This window comes from Globicephala melas, chromosome 2 (genome assembly GCF_963455315.2).
Source record: "Globicephala melas chromosome 2, mGloMel1.2, whole genome shotgun sequence".
Taxonomy (NCBI): domain Eukaryota; kingdom Metazoa; phylum Chordata; class Mammalia; order Artiodactyla; family Delphinidae; genus Globicephala; species Globicephala melas.
In genome coordinates, this window is record NC_083315.2 from 34,645,630 (window position 1) to 34,663,810 (window position 18,181).

An 18,181-nucleotide genomic window follows, 5' to 3' on the forward strand; every position below is an offset into this window, starting at 1 on the left:
CCCAGGTAAATCAGATAGCATGAATATGAAGTATGTCTAATCAGGATGGTGGTATTCTTTTCTTCAGCAAATCCCAGTAGCTCAGGTCAGGGAACTAAAGAACAAGCAAATAAAAATCACCTAAAAGGTGATGTCATCCTAATCGCTTTGAGACATGACATTATGGATTCTTTTAAAGGAGATTTCACGAAGTACCTAAGCCTGCGTGTGACCTGCAGTGGTAGGTCAGAAAGTATGTATGACAAGAGACGTTCAGTTTATATCTAGAAAGATGGAATTCTGCTTGAACTGGCGTGGTGAGATGCATTGATTTTGTACACTGTTAAAAATATCACGCATGCACATTTGTCAAATACGCACACAAACCGATCTTATGATCATGTTTGTTCTTTGCGTTATTTTGGTTAAAATATAAAAGAGGTTTCTTAGGTTTTAAAATCATGTGGATGTGATAAATTACCATGCTTTATTATCTGAAACAGTCAACTCTGTGAAATAGGAGCCCTACTCAGCTGTTATCTGATCTGTGACACAAGATAAAATCATTAGTTCCTTTACATCCCCTTGTTCTCTCAACTTATCTTGGGTGTTATCATTTATATACATGGTTGTAATTAAAGTTAAAAATGATGACACCGTAAAAAAAGATCACCTAAAAGGTAACCCACCAGGGTTGAAGGTGAGCAGGGTGATGGAGGTGGTGGGTTAAGGAAGGGCATAGTGATCTGACTCTAGAATTGGTTAAGTGAGTGATGAGGAAATGCCAGCCAAGAGGAGTGGTTTCTAGTGCAAGAGCAGGAAGTTTGGGGACAACAGGGAAGGAAGAACCAGAGGTCACAATGAAGCGTTAACTAAACAAGCAGGGGCCAGGTGGGGAACGGTAGAAGAGCAGGAAGCTATTTAAGTACCAATGAGGAAGTCTAGGGTGTCACCCTGCCAAGGGGATGGCTGTCAGTGAAACTGACCATGTTGGGAGATTGGGATATCAGGGTGTGAGAAAGTCATCCGCATGGATGCTGGTTGTCCTAGGTGTTGGCAGGTGTTAGAGAGAAAGAATGGACCTGGTGGTGGTGTGTCCTGGCGAAAGGTAGAAAGGATGCTGGAGGTCGGCACACGATGCATTTGAAGGTGGGATGAGGGCGGTGTACGTGCTAAGTGTGTGATGACAGAGGGAAAATGGTGCAGAGGCAGGAGGGGTAGGGAGAATGGGTCTGTGCCAAGCTCATCCCATTGGCTCTGATACGGTGGTGGGGGGAAGAGGATGCCATAGGAGCGTGCAGAGGGAGAAGCCAAATTGATGCAAGCCAGGGCCATTGATCCAAGGTGATGGCATCAGGCCAGGCTACAGCTGAAGTGGAGGCCCAGCTTGGGGTGACTTGGCTGTGCTGGGAGAATGCATTCCTGTCTCTTGTCTGCTTCCATGACCTACATGTGGGCAAGCTAGAGAATGAGACAGGGTCAAGGGGAAATATGACTGTCTTTTTTTCCTGCTTTTTTTTCCTCCCTAAAACATCCTTTTACTCTGCTTTCTACCGTACGCCGTAACAATTTACAATTTCATCTTCTACCATATTGCACGTCCTAATAACCACAATGTATTCCCACATGTTATTCTGTTATTATTTTAGAGGAAGCTGCCGGAATTTCATCTTACTCTCCTCTAAGACAGTTTACGGTCCAGCCACGTTGCTATGCAACCACCCACAATTAATAAAAATCAGCTAGGTAAGCAGCTTGAAGCAGGACACTGCGCCACACGCCACAGACATTCTTGAATTCCAGGATACGATAAAACTTGGGGATCTCGAATCTTTGGAATCTCAAGATTTTGAAAACTTGTTCTCAAAGAGTTTCCGGGGAAAAAGAAAGAATGTTGTCTATGAATCACCACAGAGAGGTGGCCAAGAGCGTGGGCTCAGGAATCAGACAGATTTGTGGTCAAAGAGGCCAAGAGGCCCAACTGGCAGCTACAGATCCTTGGTCAAATCTCGGACCTTCTCTACGTCTTGGATTACTCATCTCTCAATGGGGATAATACCTGGCTCACAATGTTGCCGGGGACTAAATAAGACAACGCAATAATGCCTGCAAGGAACTCCACAGAGTAAGTGCTCAATAAACGCCAGGGATACTATGACATTTTTTAAAGTTACTATCATTTTTCTTACTTGGTAAGTTTCTTCAGGAAAGTTGCTGGTAAACTTAGTATATATACATACATATACGTACATACATACATGTACGTATATGTATGTATATACACAGGATGCATTTGTTAAGCGGATGGATATTTCTTCAAACTGACTTTTCTTACAGCTGTATCTTGGTCTTCAATATTATACCATTTGCCGCTTATAACAATCCTGAATTCTGCTTGATTTGCTTTACCTACAGATTAGAAACGTGTTGCTCTATGGAAGATGAAGCCACTCGGGGAGAGGAACAGAATCGGCATATCTGGGGAAGCGTGGACTTTCCATACTTACTCCTGCACACAGGCATTCGGCAAGATCTCGCAAGAGGGGGCCCAGGAAGATGCCTGCACACGGTCTCACTGAGGGGGACACGCCGGCCTTTGGCTGTCAGCCTTTGGCATACCTGCTGTCTCCGCTGGGTTCCAACACCACAACTGACAGAACACTGTAATGAGAATTGGGCGACAGAGTCAAACGGAGTGTCAGCAGACACATCCCCTGCAGCAACAGCGACGTCTCCTACGGTGAAACAGGAGGGGTGTTATGTATGGGTGCACCAATAAGTAAGCACTTCCTAGGCTTGAATATCTTTTAGGAGATGGGGAGATTCTCCCTCACCCCACCACTCCCCATCGCTCCCCTCCCCTCCCCTCTGCCTTTTCTTTTCTCTCTTCCCTTCTTCCCTCCCTTCCTTCCTTCCTTCCTCCGTACTTTCTTCTTTCTTTCTTTCTGAGATAGTAACTAATTTCTAGTGATTTATTATCGTGCGGTTTTATGGTCTTGTAATTGATGTCTAATTTATTTTTTAGATGTCTAATTTATTTTATTTTTTAGATATTTATTAATATAGTAGGATGACTTTGCTTTTTAAAAAATGACATAATATAGACAATAATATGGTATTAACTTTGTATGGTGAATAGAATTATTGTGGTGATCTTTTCATAATGTATACAAACATTGAATCACTATGTTGCACACCTGAAACGAATATATTATATGCCAATTATAGTTCACTAAAAAAAAATTAAAATTAAAAGATGACATACACCCATGATCAAGAATTCAAGGAGTAGGAAAGTATAAAAGGAAAGTTTTTGTTTTAAAAAACACCCAAACTGCTCTATGTAAGAGAACATTAATATTTGATAATCACTGTGTCTATAACATTGATATTTGGTAGTCATAATTACATGTGTACATGCAATTTTAATTTAAAATTTTACTGCAATTTTATTAGGTATATTAGAAAAAAATAAACTAAAATAAGATTAAAAGAGTTGCTGAATGGCGGATTTTTTTCCACTGTTAAGTGATTAATTCCCAAAAGAACTCTCCGAAGTTAAGAAAGAAGGTGAAAGAAACCAACAAGAGGTTTGGGTAGTTATTTTTACTGACACATTTTGACTTAACGAGAGTATCTGGTAAGCACATTTACCTTTGCTGTCACCCATCTCTCCTGTGCAACATTCAATTTGTTTTTGTTAAATTATTTAGCTAACGTCAAGATTTTCTGATATTTACGTTCTGTTCTGAGATGCAATTGCTGGTTGATTGCTCTTAATTCTGTGCTTAGATGAATTTACGATTCATCTTCCATCTTTTTTCACCAGCATCTGTGCCTTCCTGGATTTTTTATTTTTAGTCATCTCGATGCTTCATCACGGCCCTGCAAGTTTTTCGAGACGGGCTCATGGGTACGCATGCTCTGACTGCCTCTCTTGCCTTTCCACATGAAGAACAAATAAGATGAAGGGAAAATACCTGAGTCATACTTCCTTTCCTTTTGAATTGTGCAGACACTGCTTCACTGGTCTCCTTGCATCTAATGCTACTGTGAAGGTGTAGGAGGCCAAGCAGGGAATTTTTGTTGTTTATTTGTTTGCCTTTTATGCTCAGAGGCCTTTGGCTCCTTTCTTTACCAGTGAAGTTCAGCACATAAGCAGGCTATGTCTTAGTGGGTCACACTTTAGTGGCACGTGGTATACCATTATGACTTGCAAATTAAAGCTTTTATTAAAGGAAACTAATTCCCCTTAATTATCTCTGAATATTTTTCTGTTCCATTTGTTTTGTTCTTCTCACAAATACCCATCACACTTATGTCTAATCTCCTCTCTCTGCCTTTCCATATCCATCATTGCCTCTAAAAACCCATTTTACATCTTACTCTTTTTCATATCATTTTATATGAGTTATTCCAGCTTGTACACCGTAGCTCTCTGTTTCCAGTCGTTTTAATTACTTTTTGTTGCTTGTAAAGTAACTTTTACGTCTGCTGTTTAAAGTTCTTCTTTTCACTTTTTTTCCCTGCCTATTCCAAGTTGTCTTTTCATCTCCTTCTGTTGACTCATAATCTCTTTCTGAACTCAAACCTCATTTGAAAGCCACTTTCCCCCCAGACATCATGACTATAATTTCCTTGGGAATATGGAGCCTGTTTTTCAGAACTTTCCTCTGGGTAATACCTTTGTGATACTATGCTGTTCGTGTGACTCTTGCCTCCTGTTCCTTTCCCCACACCTTAACTTCTTTCTTCCCCTTCAATTCTTTTCCCCCAGTTTTGATGCATAGTTTTTATGCCGGAGCTTTTTTTTTTTTAACTTCTTTATTGGAGTATAATTGCTTTCCAATGGTGTGTTAGTTTCTGCTTTATAACAAAGTGAATCAGTTATACATAAACATATGTTCCTATAGCTCCTCCCTCTTGCCGGAGCTTTTTAAATGCAGCTGGCTGTTTGGGAATACCATGGGTTTGGGGAACGAGCTAGGGCATTTCCATAAATTGGCTGTCTTCAACAGTCTGTCACCAAATTTTTATTTCCTTTGCCCATATATCTCTTCAGATGTTGGCATTGGAAGGGTCGGTGTGACTCAGGGAACAGCCTCTTAAGTAACTTGTTCACTGTGTCATCATCCAGCGATTGCTGCCCTCCTTCCTCCACACCACTCCATTTCTGCAGCCTTCCTTGGCTGGGAGGCCTGAACATGTGGCTTCTCCTGCAGCTCCATCTCCCCCACGGCTCTGCAGGGACAATCACGGTGTTTTCAGGGGCAGCGCATGGTCCCCCATCTAGTGTCTGTAATCAAAGAACCATTGAGTAGGCCTTTCAGGACCCTCACACTTACTCCTAGGGAAATCTATATCCTGCTCGTGCCTGAGGAAATCTTTGTCATCCCTCAGCCTTCCCTCCCTCATTTTGGTCCAGATTTTATGGTCTTTGGCAGGTGTATCTCATCATTCATAGTTTGGGTTTGTGGCCATTTCATTGTTCATTAAAGACGGATGTTCCTGCTCTTTCATCCTCTTTGTGGGTATTTTGTTGGGTTTCACAGAAGGGGAATGGAATTTTTTTTAAATGCCTTTATTGTCCTCTTTAACAGAAAGCCCTAATTATTAATAGTTTTTCAGGGCTTCCCTGGTGGCGCAGTGGTTGAGAGTCCGCCTGCCGATGCAGGGGACGCGGGTTCGTGCCCCGGTCTGGGAAGATCCCACATGCCGCGGAGCGGCTGGGCCCGTGAGCCATGGCCGCTGAGCCTGCGCGTCCAGAGCCTGTGCTCCACAACGGGAGAGGCCACAGCAGTGAGAGGCCCGCGTACCGCAAAAAAAAAAAAAAAAAAATAGTTTTTCAGTACAGAGGGAAGCTTTTTGTAAGCTTTTGAACAAATAATTAAAAATTACCATTTAGCAACTTATGATGTATTTTTTTAACACATCAAATCATCATCTAGGAGTTTTCCATAGAATATAAAAATAGTAGTTACATAATTGCCAATCACCACTCATAAGCCATTTCTCATGATCAGTATTTGACTTTTTCTCCCCATTATGAATAGGAAGACCATTTGTAAACCCCTCTTCTGGATGGAGGTCTCACGTGACCTTGTATCTGCTAAGTTCAAGGTTAGCGTGCCATTAGAGAAGGTTCACAGCTGAGACAGCAGAGATGACAGGACCAGTGCCATTAATTATGACTCGCAAAACAGCAACTTTATGCCAAAGCTTCTATGATTTATTCCATAGAAATATGGTAGATTCCTCTGGAAGAGCTCATGGGAACAACATACCCTGAGTTCTTGTAACTTTGGAACTATTTGTCTGCGACCTTCAAACTTGAAGATCAGTTGGGCAGGACAGAAAATCCTTGGTTCACATTTCCTCTTTTAGTACATTAAAGATGTTACTCCATTGTTTTCTACTATGAAGTCGTATTGTTGCGAAGTCTGATGCTAACCTGATTTTCTTTCCCTAGTAAGTGACTTGGTCCTTTTGCCTAGAAACACTAACACATTATTCTTTAATCTTTAACATCCAGTGTCTTTAGTAGAGTATGTCTTGATATTGACCATTCTGGGTCAATTTTCCCAGGTATATGGTGTGCCCTTTCAGTGTGGTGCTTGGAATCTTTTATTTATAGTTTTGTACTGTTACATTGTTTCGGTTTTCTTTTCTCAGGACTCTAATCGGGTCTCATCCTTTAGACCAAACTCTAAAGCTGCATTTTCTACAACACTTTCCTGGGACTCAGGCAGACTCAGATATTTCCCCTCAATTTTCACTTATTTCTGTAGACGGGACAACTTTATTGGACTTTATATACAATTTTTTTCATCGGTCTGCCTCATTCAACTGTGAGCTCATTGAAGACTGTATTCTTGATTGTCTCAGATTCCTGGTACCTGGAGTAATCAATCATAGCAGTGCTCAGTAAATGACTGTGAAGATGCTGAGTGGTGATAGGCATACTCAATTTAGAAGATTCTACAAGTCTATTTATTTCAGTCAACAAATAAGAGCATTTCTATCCTAAGTACCTGATTTATCAATAAGCTGAAACTGTCTTGTTGATAAGATAGTGTGTGTGTGTGTGTGTGTGTGTGTGTGAACATCCCTTTCATGCAGTTGTGTGCTAGTAAATGTTTCACAACAGGTTCATGGAAAAGAGGGCCCCGATTGTAACATTTGCCAATTTCTGTGGTGTAAATATTCCCATCAGGGCTGATTTCAAGCTGTCATCCAAATGTCATTGAATACAAGGTAGGAAGAGATCACAATTGGTTCTTGAAAGCTAGTATGAACTGGCTCCAACACACCACTGCCTTGCTGAGTCATAATAAATCTATTGAAAACTGGAAAGCCATATTTGGAAATCCATGTGTCCTGGACATATCTTGAGCTGTACTTTGCAAAATGTCTCATGTATAGAGCTCTTTCCCTTTTTACTTAGCATATGGACATATTTCAAGAATTGAAGAGTTGGCAGGTATAGGTTAACTGAATACAGGAGGCAAAGTCAGAGATGATCAGAAGTGTTGGAAAGATGCTGGTGCACTGACAGGGACAGGAAGTAGGTGGGGGAGCTGGTTGGGAATGAAGAGGGTGTCCCTTTGCTTTCCCATAATGAGGATACATCCTACCTGGGGAACTAAGGACAGGTACTGAAGAGAAAGTCAGACACTGTTCCTGGAGACAGAGAGTCACCTATAGAAGTCAGAGAAGAAGTCCCACCACAGAATCATCGATGGAGGAAAAATGCAGTGATAAAAATCAAAGGGTCAAATACTGAGCTTTTTGGAGATTTGGAAGAAGGCAAACCAATAGAAAAGATGCAGTCGAGTAAGTAGGAAAAAGAAATAACACCAAGAAACACCCTGAAGGAGAATGATGAAAGTGGACAGAATGGCCAAATGCTCCGTCAAAGTAGAGAGAACAAAGAATGAGGCGAGGCTACTGGATTTCAGTCAAAGGAATAGGGTCACAAAACAGTCCACAAGGGGTATGTGGATTGCAGAAATCCACCTTTAGGGAAGACTGCCCCATATAAGTGTCGATGTTCCTTGTTTTTTTTTTTTTCAAATTTATTTATTTATGTAATTTATTTAGTTTTGGCTGCGTTGGGTCTTTGTTGCTGTGCGCGGGCTTTCTCTACTTGTGGTGAGCAGGGGCTACTCTTCGTTGCGATGCACGGTCTTCTCATTGCGGTGGCTTCTCCTTTTGTGGAGCACGGGCTCCAGGCGTGTGGGCTTCAGCAATTGTGGCACACAGGCTCAGTAGTTGTGGCTCACAGGCCCTAGCGCGCAGGCTCACTACTTGTGGCGTACGGGCTTAGCTGCCTTGCGGCATGTGGGATCTTCCCGGACCAGGGCTCGAACCTGTGTCCCCTGCATTGGCAGGCTGATTCTCTACCACTGCGCCACCAGGGAAGCCAATGCTCCTTTTTGGTAACTAGAAAAGCAGTGTAAGAATTGAAGGATCCTTTCTGCCTAAAACTGGGTTCAGATCTAAGGAAATCAAGGAAAAGGAATGAGCCAATGAATGAACAAAGCCCAAACATGCCATGAATAGAGCTAGTGTCGGGGAGAGAGGAGTATTCCAGCTGCAGCCTAAGAGGCCTGGCTCGGCGAAAAGCGGAAATTCTGGTGTGGCTTTTCAGTCTCTCTGGGTTCAGGGGTAGTGGCCAGTTCCAAAGTGGAAGGGCCTCACCCAGAACCACAAGATTGATGGCTGCCCTGGAATGAGCCATCCCATGCCAGAGGGACGAGCCTGGCAAAAAGCTTCAGGGACGGTGGCAATTTGGCATCAGAGTCTCTGCCAAAACAAAGCAACTCAGAAATGAGAGAAAATTTCAACCATCACGAGAAAAGGTGAATTCCGTAGGAAACACAAACTGCTGGGCAACACGTGGGCCTAACTGGACCCCAAGTCTGAACGCTGGCTCTGCCTTCCTGTGCACGTGGGCACACCTGCTCCTCCTCCCACATGCAGGTGTCCTGGAGATGTGGCCTTGGCTAGGAGCAGGAAGATGTCCTGACTGTGCTTGGGCTGACCTCTTGGAGTGTGCACAGGCTTGCTCTCGCCTTGGTGAATGGTCGCCTAGGAAACTCATCTGCCTCAGGTCCAGCCCAGCTCACGTGGCTAAACTCTTCTGTCTCCTCTTCTTTCTTCCAACAAAATCTCTTCCAGTGAATGATTTTCCTGTCCTCTGTTAGCTGGCCTGAGCTTTACTACAGCTCACTACTTCAACACCATTTTGCATTTCCCCTGTCTTTGCAAACGCTCTTGAGGAAGAGTATTTACCTGCTCAGAGGTCTATAGGGCCCAAGGATCTCATGGCCACTGGCCTCAAGGACGCTATAGGCCAGATGAGAAGACCATGTGGACGCTCAGGAAATGCTGTATGATTTTAGGGAGTGGAAGACTTCACAGAGGAGGGAAGCGTAGAGCTGGGCCCAGGATTTGAGGGTAACAACAAGAGCAAAGACACAAGGCAAGCCTGAGTAAACGTGGTAAAGGGTGTTCATTCAGTGAAACGTACCCAGCAACTACAAATTCCATTATTCACAGAGGGACTGGACAGGAGAGGAAAGCAAGGATGTCAGCCCCAGCCTCTCCTCTAAAAGGCCAGTGAGAAGAGTTTGTTCAGGAGGTAGGATGGAACTGCGAAGGCCTCTTTTTTTCTCAGAGGAAATAAGAGAAGAGGTGAGGAGGGTGTGGTATTTTAGAGCACGGCAGGGGTTCTAGGTGCTCCCGGGCTGCATCCGCTCACGCCTTGTCCTTCCCTTTTCCTGCCTCTTCCTCTTGGGTTAGGGCAGCACTTGCTCAGAGAAGTTATTTCCCAGAGCCATCCCTACTTTGGACACATTGAAGGGCTAAGCAGCCCTCCCAAGGATGAGGGGCAGGTGGGGAAATGCTTCTCAAATGGTAATGTGCCTGACAACACCTGGGGATCTTGTTCCAGTGCAGATTCTGATTCCTTAGGTCAGGGTGGGACTCGAGAGCCTCAGCTCTGACAAGTTCCCAGCTTCTAAAAAGATGCCCATTTGGCTGGTCCCGGTGTCACACGGAGTGCAGTAAGGTGACCAGGCATTCGCGATGCCAAGAGTTCTCTCCACAAATGCATGGCGATCCCCTCCCTGAAGTTCTGCCCCTAACCTTATGGAGACAGTAACCGGAAGCATTTAATGAGGGTTTGGGGAAACATTTAGGCAGACCCTCAGTGACCTGGATGAGGACCATGACTTGTGGCTTGTCAGTTAAGATAGTTATACATACTAGCACTTAGTTGAGCTAGACAGTTAAAACAGGAAAAATATAAAACTGTAGAACACGCAGATAAAAGTACTGTCAATCCAACCTATGCCAGAAGGATGCTCAGGGGGACGGGAAGGGTCCACTCGGTTAGGTGTTTCCATACCTAATATCTCATGTTATCCTCAGAACAACCACTGTGTTAAAAGAAAGGAAAATGGAGGCTCACACAGGTTAAGGATATGGAACGAGGTCACCTGCAGGCATTAAAGCTTGTAGGTTCCATCATGGGTCTGTTTGGCTCAAAAGCTCTTGTTCTTGCATGAGAGATATGAGTGTACACAGTTTATTCTAAACTTGGGTCACACAAACTCAGGTTTGAATCCTAGCTCTACCCTTGGAAAGGCGACTTCAGTCTGAATGTACCTCTGTTTTCTCACCTACAGAAATGGATACATCAACTCCCAGGGCTGTCGTAGGATGAGATGGGAGTGGTATCATACAATAGGTTGCAACCGTACCATCACTGAATTTAGGACTCAGGGAAGTTCATAAATGTCAGTTACTGTCCTTTCTTATTTCTTGAGATTATTTCTAAGGTTAGACTGCCCCTCTGATCCCAGAAGATATACATTTGGGGCAGTGACTGGAGATTAGAGGACCCTCATTACGGACCTCAACTACCTGCTTCAGAACCTTTGCTAAAACCTCAGCCTATAGACAGTAAGGATGCAGCAAGACTGGAAGAAAGAGCTGGAATAAGAATAAAGGGGGCTGCTGCCGAAGAGGCAAGAGACCTTTTCTTCCCTCTTTGTTTCCTGGTGCGCGAAGAGAGGGGATTAAGAGCGCTGCTTAAAGGAGCTCCAGAGACGGTCCCGAGCCGCGGCTAAAAGCGCGGACCCCAGAGACGTGCAGGAGACGCTAAGGCTGCTGCTGCCGCCACCAAGAAGCCTGTGTGCAAGCACAGGTCACTATCCACACCCCCCTTCCGGGGAGCCTGTCCAGGCCGCCACTGCCAGGGTCCCGGAATCCAGGGACAACTTCCCCGGGAGAACGCACGGAGTGCCTCAGGCTGGTGCAATGTCCAGCTGGCCTCTGCTGCCGCAGGCCCGCCCCGCACTCCGTGCCCCTCCCACCCACCCCCCCACCCCCGGCCTGAGTGAGCCAGAGTCCTTGAAGCAGCTGCTCCTTTAACCCCGTCCTGCCTGAGCGAAGAACAGATGCCCTCAGGTGACCTAAACGCAGAGGCAGGGCCAAATCCAAAGCTGAGCCCCTGGGAGCTGTGAGAACAAAGAAGAGAAAGGGAAATCCCTCCCAGCAGCCTCAGGAGCAGCGGATTAAAGCTCCACAATCAACTTGATGTCTGTGGAATACATGAATAGACAGCGGATCATCCCAAATTGAGGAGGTGGACTTTGAGAGCAAGATTTATGATTTTTTCCCCTTTTTTTCTTTTTGTGAGTGTGTATGTGTATGCTTCTGTGTGAGATTTTGTCTGTATAGCTTTGCTTCCACCATTTGTCCTAGGGTTCTATCCATCCATTTATTTTAAATTTTTTCTTAATAATTATTTTAATAACTTTATTTCATTTTATCTTACTTTTATTTTACTTTATCTTCTTTCTTTCTTTCCTTTTTTCCTTTCTTCCCTCCCTCCTTCCTTCCTTCCTCCCTCCCTCACTCATTTTCTTTTTCTTTCTTTCTTTCTTTCTTTCTTTCTTTCTTTCTTTCTTTCTTTCTTTCTTTCTTTCTACTTCTACTAATTCTTTCTTTCTACTTTTTCCCCCTTTTAATCTGAGCCGTGTGGATGAAAGGCTCTTGGTGCTGCAGCCAGGAGTCAGTGCTGTGCCTCTGAGGTGGGAGAGCCAACTTCAGGACACTGGTCCACAAGAGACCTCCCAGCTCCACATAATATCAAATGGCGAAAATCTCCCAGAGATCTCCATCTCAACGCCAGCACCCAGCTTCACTCAACGACCAGCAAGCTACAGTGCTGAACGCCCTATGCCAAACAACTAGAAAGACAGGAGTGCAAACCCCACCCATTAGCAGAGAGGCTGCCCAAAATCATAATAAGTCTAGAGACACCCCAAAACACACCACCAGACGTGGACCTGTGCACCAGAAAGACAAGATCCAGCCTCATCCACCAGAACACAGGCACCAGTCCCCTCCACCAGGAAGCATGCACAACCCACTGAACCAACCTTAGGCACTGGGGACAGACACCAAAAACAATGGAAACTACGAACCTGCAGCCTGCAAAAAGGAGACCCCAAACACAGTAAGATAAGCAAAATGAGAAGACAGAAAAATACACAGCAGATGAAGGAGCAAGATAAAGACCCACCAGACCTAACAAATGAAGAGGAAATAGGCAGTCTACCTGAAAAAGAATTCAGAATAATGATAGTAAAGATGATCCAAAATCTTGGAAATAGAATAGACAAAATGCAAGAAACATTTAACAAGGACCTAGAAGAACTAAAGATGAAGCAAGCAAAGATGAACAACACGATAAATGAAATAAAAAATACTCCAGATGGGATCAATAGCAGAATAACTGAGGCAGAAGAACGGATAAGTGACCTGGAAGATAAAATAGTGGAAATAACTACTGCAGAGCAGAATAAAGAAAAAAGAATGAAAAGAACTGAGGACAGTCTCAGAGAACTCTGGGACAACATTAAACGCACCAACATCCGAATTACAGGGCTTCGAGAAAAAGAAAGGGACTGAGAAAATATTTGAAGAGATTATAGTTGAAAACTTCCCTAATATGGGAAAGGAAATAGTTAATCAAGTCCAGGAAGCACAGAGAGTCCCATACAGGATAAATCCAATGAGAAATACGCCAAGACACATATTAATCAAACTGTCAAAAATTAAATACAAAGAAAACATATTAAAAGCAGCAAGGGAAAAACAACAAATAACACACAAGGGAATCCCCATAAGGTTAACAGCTGATCTTTCAGCAGAAACTCTGCAAGCCAGAAGGGACTGGCAGGACATATTTAAAGTGATGAAGGAGAAAAACCTGCAACCAAGATTACTCTACCCAGCAAGGATCTCGTTCAGATTTGATGGAGAAATTAAAAGCTTTACAGACAAGCAAAAGCTGAGAGAGTTCAGCCCCACCAAACCAGCTTTACAACAAATGCTAAAGGAAATTCTCTAGGCAGGAGACACAAGAGAAGGAAAAGACCTACAATAACAAACCCAAAGCAATTAAGAAAATGGGAATAGGAACATACATATCGATAATCACCTTAAATGTAAATGGACTAAATGCTCCCACTGAAAGACACAGATTGGCTGAATGGATACAAAAACAAGACCCATATATATGCTGTCTACAAGAGACCCACTTCAGACCTAGAGACACATACAGACTGAAAGTAAGGGGATGGAAAAAGATATTCCATGCAAATGGAAACCAAAAGAAAGCTGGAGTAGCAATACTCATATCAGACAAAATAGACTTTAAAATAAAGACTATTAGAAGAGACAAAGAAGGACACTACATAATGATCAAGGGATCGATCCAAGAAGAAGATATAACAATTGTAAATATTTATGCACCCAACATAGGAGCACCTCAATACATTAGGCAAATGCTAACAGCCATAAAAGGGGAAATCCACAGTAACACAATCATAGTAGGGGACTTTAACACCCCACTTTCACCCATGGACAGATCATCCAAAATGAAAATAAATAAGGAAACACAAACTTTAAATGATACATTAAACAAGATGGACTTAATTGATATTTATAGGACATTCCATCCAAAAACAACGGAATACACATTTTTCCCAAGTGCTCATGGAACATTATCCAGGATAGATCATATCTTGGGTCACAAATCAGGCCTTGGTAAATTTAAGAAATTTGAAATTGTATCAAGTATCTTTTCTGACCACAACACTATGAGACTAGATATCAATTACAGGAAAAGATCTGTAAAAAATACAAACACGTGGAGGCAAACAATACACTACTTAATAACGAAGTGATCACTGAAGAAATCAAAGAGGAAATCAAAAAATACCTTGAAATATATGACAATGGAGACACGACGAACCAAAACCTGTGGGATGCAGCAAAAGCAGTTCTAAGAGGGAAGTTTATAGCAATACAATCTTCCCTTAAGAAAAAGGAAACATCTCGAATAAACAACCTAACGTTGCACCTAAAGCAATTAGAGAAAGAACAACAAACCCCCAAAGTTAGCAGAAGGAAAGAAATCATAAAAATCAGATCAGAAATAAATGAAAAAGAAATGAAGGAAACGATAGCAAAGATCAATAAAACTAAAAGCTGGTTCTTTGAGAAGATAAACAAAATTAATAAACAATTAGCCAGACTCATCAAGAAAAAAAGGGAGAACACTCAAATCAATAGAATTAGAAATGAAAAAGGAGAAGTAACAACTGACACTGCAGAAATACAAAGGATCATTGAGAGATTACTACAAGCAACTCTATGCCAATAAAATGGACAATCTGGAAGAAAGGGACAAAATATTAGAAGAGCACAACCTTCCAAGACTGAACCAGGAAGAAATAGAAAATATAAACAGACCAATCACAAGCACTGAAATTGAAACTGTGATTAAAAATCTTCCAACAAACAAAAGCCCAGGACCAGATGGCTTCACAGGCAAATTCTATCAAACATTTAGAGAAGAGCTAACACCTATCCTTCTCCAACTCTTCCAAAATATAGCAGAGGGAGGAACACTCCCAAACTCATTCTACGAGGCCACCATCACCTTAACACCAAAACCAGACAAGGATGTCACAAAGAAAGAAAACTACAGGCCAATATCACTGATGAACACAGATGCAAAAATCCTCAACAAAATACTAGCAAACAGAATCCAACAGCACATTAAAAGGATCATACACCATGATCAAGTGGGGTTTATTCCAGGAATGCAAGGATTCTTCAATATACGCAAATCAATCAACGTGATACACCATATTAACAAACTGAAGGAGAAAAACCATATGATCATCTCAATAGATGCAGAGAAAGCTTTTGACAAAATTCAACACCATTTATGATAAAAACCCTGCAGAAAGCAGGCACAGAAGGAAATTTCCTCAACATAATAAAGGCCATATATGACAAACCCACAGCCAACATCGTCCTCAATGGTGAAAAACTGAAAGCATTTCCACTGGGATCAGGAACAAGACAAGGTTTCCCACTCACACCACTCTTATTCAACATAGTTTTGGAAGTTTTAGCCACAGCAATCAGAGAAGAAAAGGAAATAAAAGGAATCCAAATCAGAAAAGAAGTAAAGCTGTCACTGTTTGCAGATGACTTGATACTATACATAGAGAATCCTAAAGATGCTACCAGAAAACTACTAGAGCTAATCAATGAATTTGGTAAAGTAGCAGGATACAAAATTAATGCACGGAAATCTCTGGCATTCCTATACACTAATGATGAAAAATCTGAAAGTGAAATCAAGCAAACACTCCCACTTACCATTGCAACAAAAAGAATAAAATGTCTAGGAATAAACCTACCTAAGGAGACAAAAGACCTGTATGCAGAAAATTATAAGACACTGATGAAAGAAATTAAAGATGATACAAATAGATGGAGAGAATACCATGTTCTTGGATTGGAAGAATCAACATTGTGAAAATGACTCTACTACCCAAAGCAATCTACAGATTCAATGCAATCCCTATCAAACTACCACTGGTATTTTTCACAGAACTAGAACAAAAAATTTCACAATTTGTATGGAAACACAAAAGACCCCGAATAGCCAAAGCAATCTTGAGAACGAAAAACGGAGCTGGAGGAATCAGGCTCCCTGACTTCAGACTATACTACAAAGCTACAGTAATCAAGACAGTATGGTACTGGCACAAAAACAGTAAGACAGATCAATGGAACAGGATAGAAAGCCCAGAGATAAAACCACGCACATATGGTCACCTTATCTTCGATAAAGGAGGCAGGAATGTACAGTGGAGAAAGGACAGCCTCTTCAATAAGTGGTGCTGGGAAAACTGGACAGCTACATGTAAAAGTATGAGATTAGATCACTCCCTAACACCATACACAAAAATAAGCTCAAAATGGATTAAAGACCTAAATGTAAGGCCAGAAACTGTCAAACTATCAGAGGAAAACATAGGCAGAACACTCTATGACATAAATCACAGCAAGATCTTTTTTGACCCACGTCCTAGGGAAATGGAAATAAAAAAAGAAAAATAAACAAATGGGACCTAATGAAACTTCAAAGCTTTTGCACAGCAAAGGATACCATAAACAAGACCAAAAGACAACCCTCAGAATGGGAGAAAATATTTGCAAATGGAGCAACTGACAAAGGATTAATCTCCAAAATTATAAGCAGCTCATGCAGCTCAGTAACAAAAAAACAAACAACCCAATCCAAAAATGGGCAAAGACCTAAACAGACATTTCTCCAAAGAAGATATACGGACTGCCAACAAACACATGAAAGAATGCTCAACATCATTAATCATTAGAGAAATGCAAATCAAAACTACAATGAGATATCATCTCACACCAGTCAGAATGGCCATCATCAAAAAATCTAGAAACAATAAATGCTGGAGAGGGTGTGGAGAAAAGGGAACATTCTTGCACTGCTGGTGGGAATGTGAATTGGTTCAGCCACTATGGAGAACAGTATGGAGGTTCCTTAAAAGCTACAAATAGAACTACCATATGACCCAGCAATCCCACTACTGGGCATATACCCTGAGAAAACCATAATTCAAAAAGAGTCATGTACCAAAATGTTCATTGCAGCTCTATTTACAATAGCCCGGAGATGGAAAGAACCTAAGTGTCCGTCATCGGATGAATGGATAAAGAAGATGTGGCACATATATACAATGGAATATTACTCAGCCATAAAAAGAAACGAAATTGAGCTATTTGTAATGAAGTGGATAGACCTAGAGTCTATCGTACAGAGTGAAGTAAGTCAGAAAGAGAAAGACAAATACTGTATGCTAACACATATATGTGGAATTTAAGAAAAAAAATGTCATGAAGAACCTAGGGGTAAGACAGGAATAAAAACACAGACCTACTAGAGAATGGACTTGAGGATATGGGGAGCGGGAAGGGTAAGCTGTGACAAAGCGAGAGAGTGGCATGGACATATATACACTACCAAACATAAGGTAGATAGCTAGTGGGAAGCAGCTGCATAGCACAGGGAGATCAGCTCGGTGCTTTGTGACCACCTGGAGGGGTGGGATAGGGAGGGTGGGAGGGAGGGAGACGCAAGGGGGAAGAGATATGGGAACATATGTATATGTATAACTGATTCACTTTGTTATGAAGCAGAAACTAATACACCATTGTAAAGCAATTATACTCCAATAAAGATGTAAAAAAAAAAAGAATAAAGGGGGCTGGAATATGAGTCCCATCAGTTCAAGGAAAGCCCTGCGAGGTATTCTGGGGAACTGGAAGTTGATTTTTCCGACCTGTAGGAGGTGACTTGATGGATGCAGTGATGGGAATACTTTGAGGTGTTAGATGGTGTGGAGATGAAAGAGTGGTACAGAGGCCGGGAATCTGGTGGGCAGTATAATATCAAAGAGAGAACCCTTGGGATAAGGTTAAAAGGCGTGCATTCTGCTCCTACCTTGCAGCTTATTTCAGCTATTTGGGTTTAATTTTTCCCACCTGAAAAATGAGGCATTGCTACTAGACTATAGTAAGTCCTGGCAGCACTAAAATGATAGTTTGGAATTCTGCTTATTGCAATTAACGTGAACTTGAGAGGGTAAACGGTAAAATCAGCAATGGTATCAACGGAATGCAAAGGAGTAAAGGTGTGGAAAATTTTCAGGAGGTTGAAATGTCAGGGTTTAATAAATAATTCTATATAAGGAGACCTAAGGCAGAGAAGAACCAAACCGATTTTGAGTTA

At 42.1% G+C, this 18,181-nt stretch overlaps 1 protein-coding gene across 5 annotated transcripts in view; it reads right to left on the minus strand.

The window, feature by feature from the left end:
• Positions 1 to 18,181, minus strand: part of ADAMTSL3 (ADAMTS like 3) — a 366,800-nt gene that overhangs the window by 71,933 nt on the left and 276,686 nt on the right. For all 5 annotated transcript variants that reach the window (XM_060293778.1, XM_060293777.1, XM_060293779.1 and 2 more), the window contains one exon: positions 2,487 to 2,640. In XM_060293778.1, coding sequence (XP_060149761.1) covers positions 2,487 to 2,640 — 154 coding nt within the window. The remainder of the gene's footprint in view (positions 1 to 2,486; positions 2,641 to 18,181) is intronic.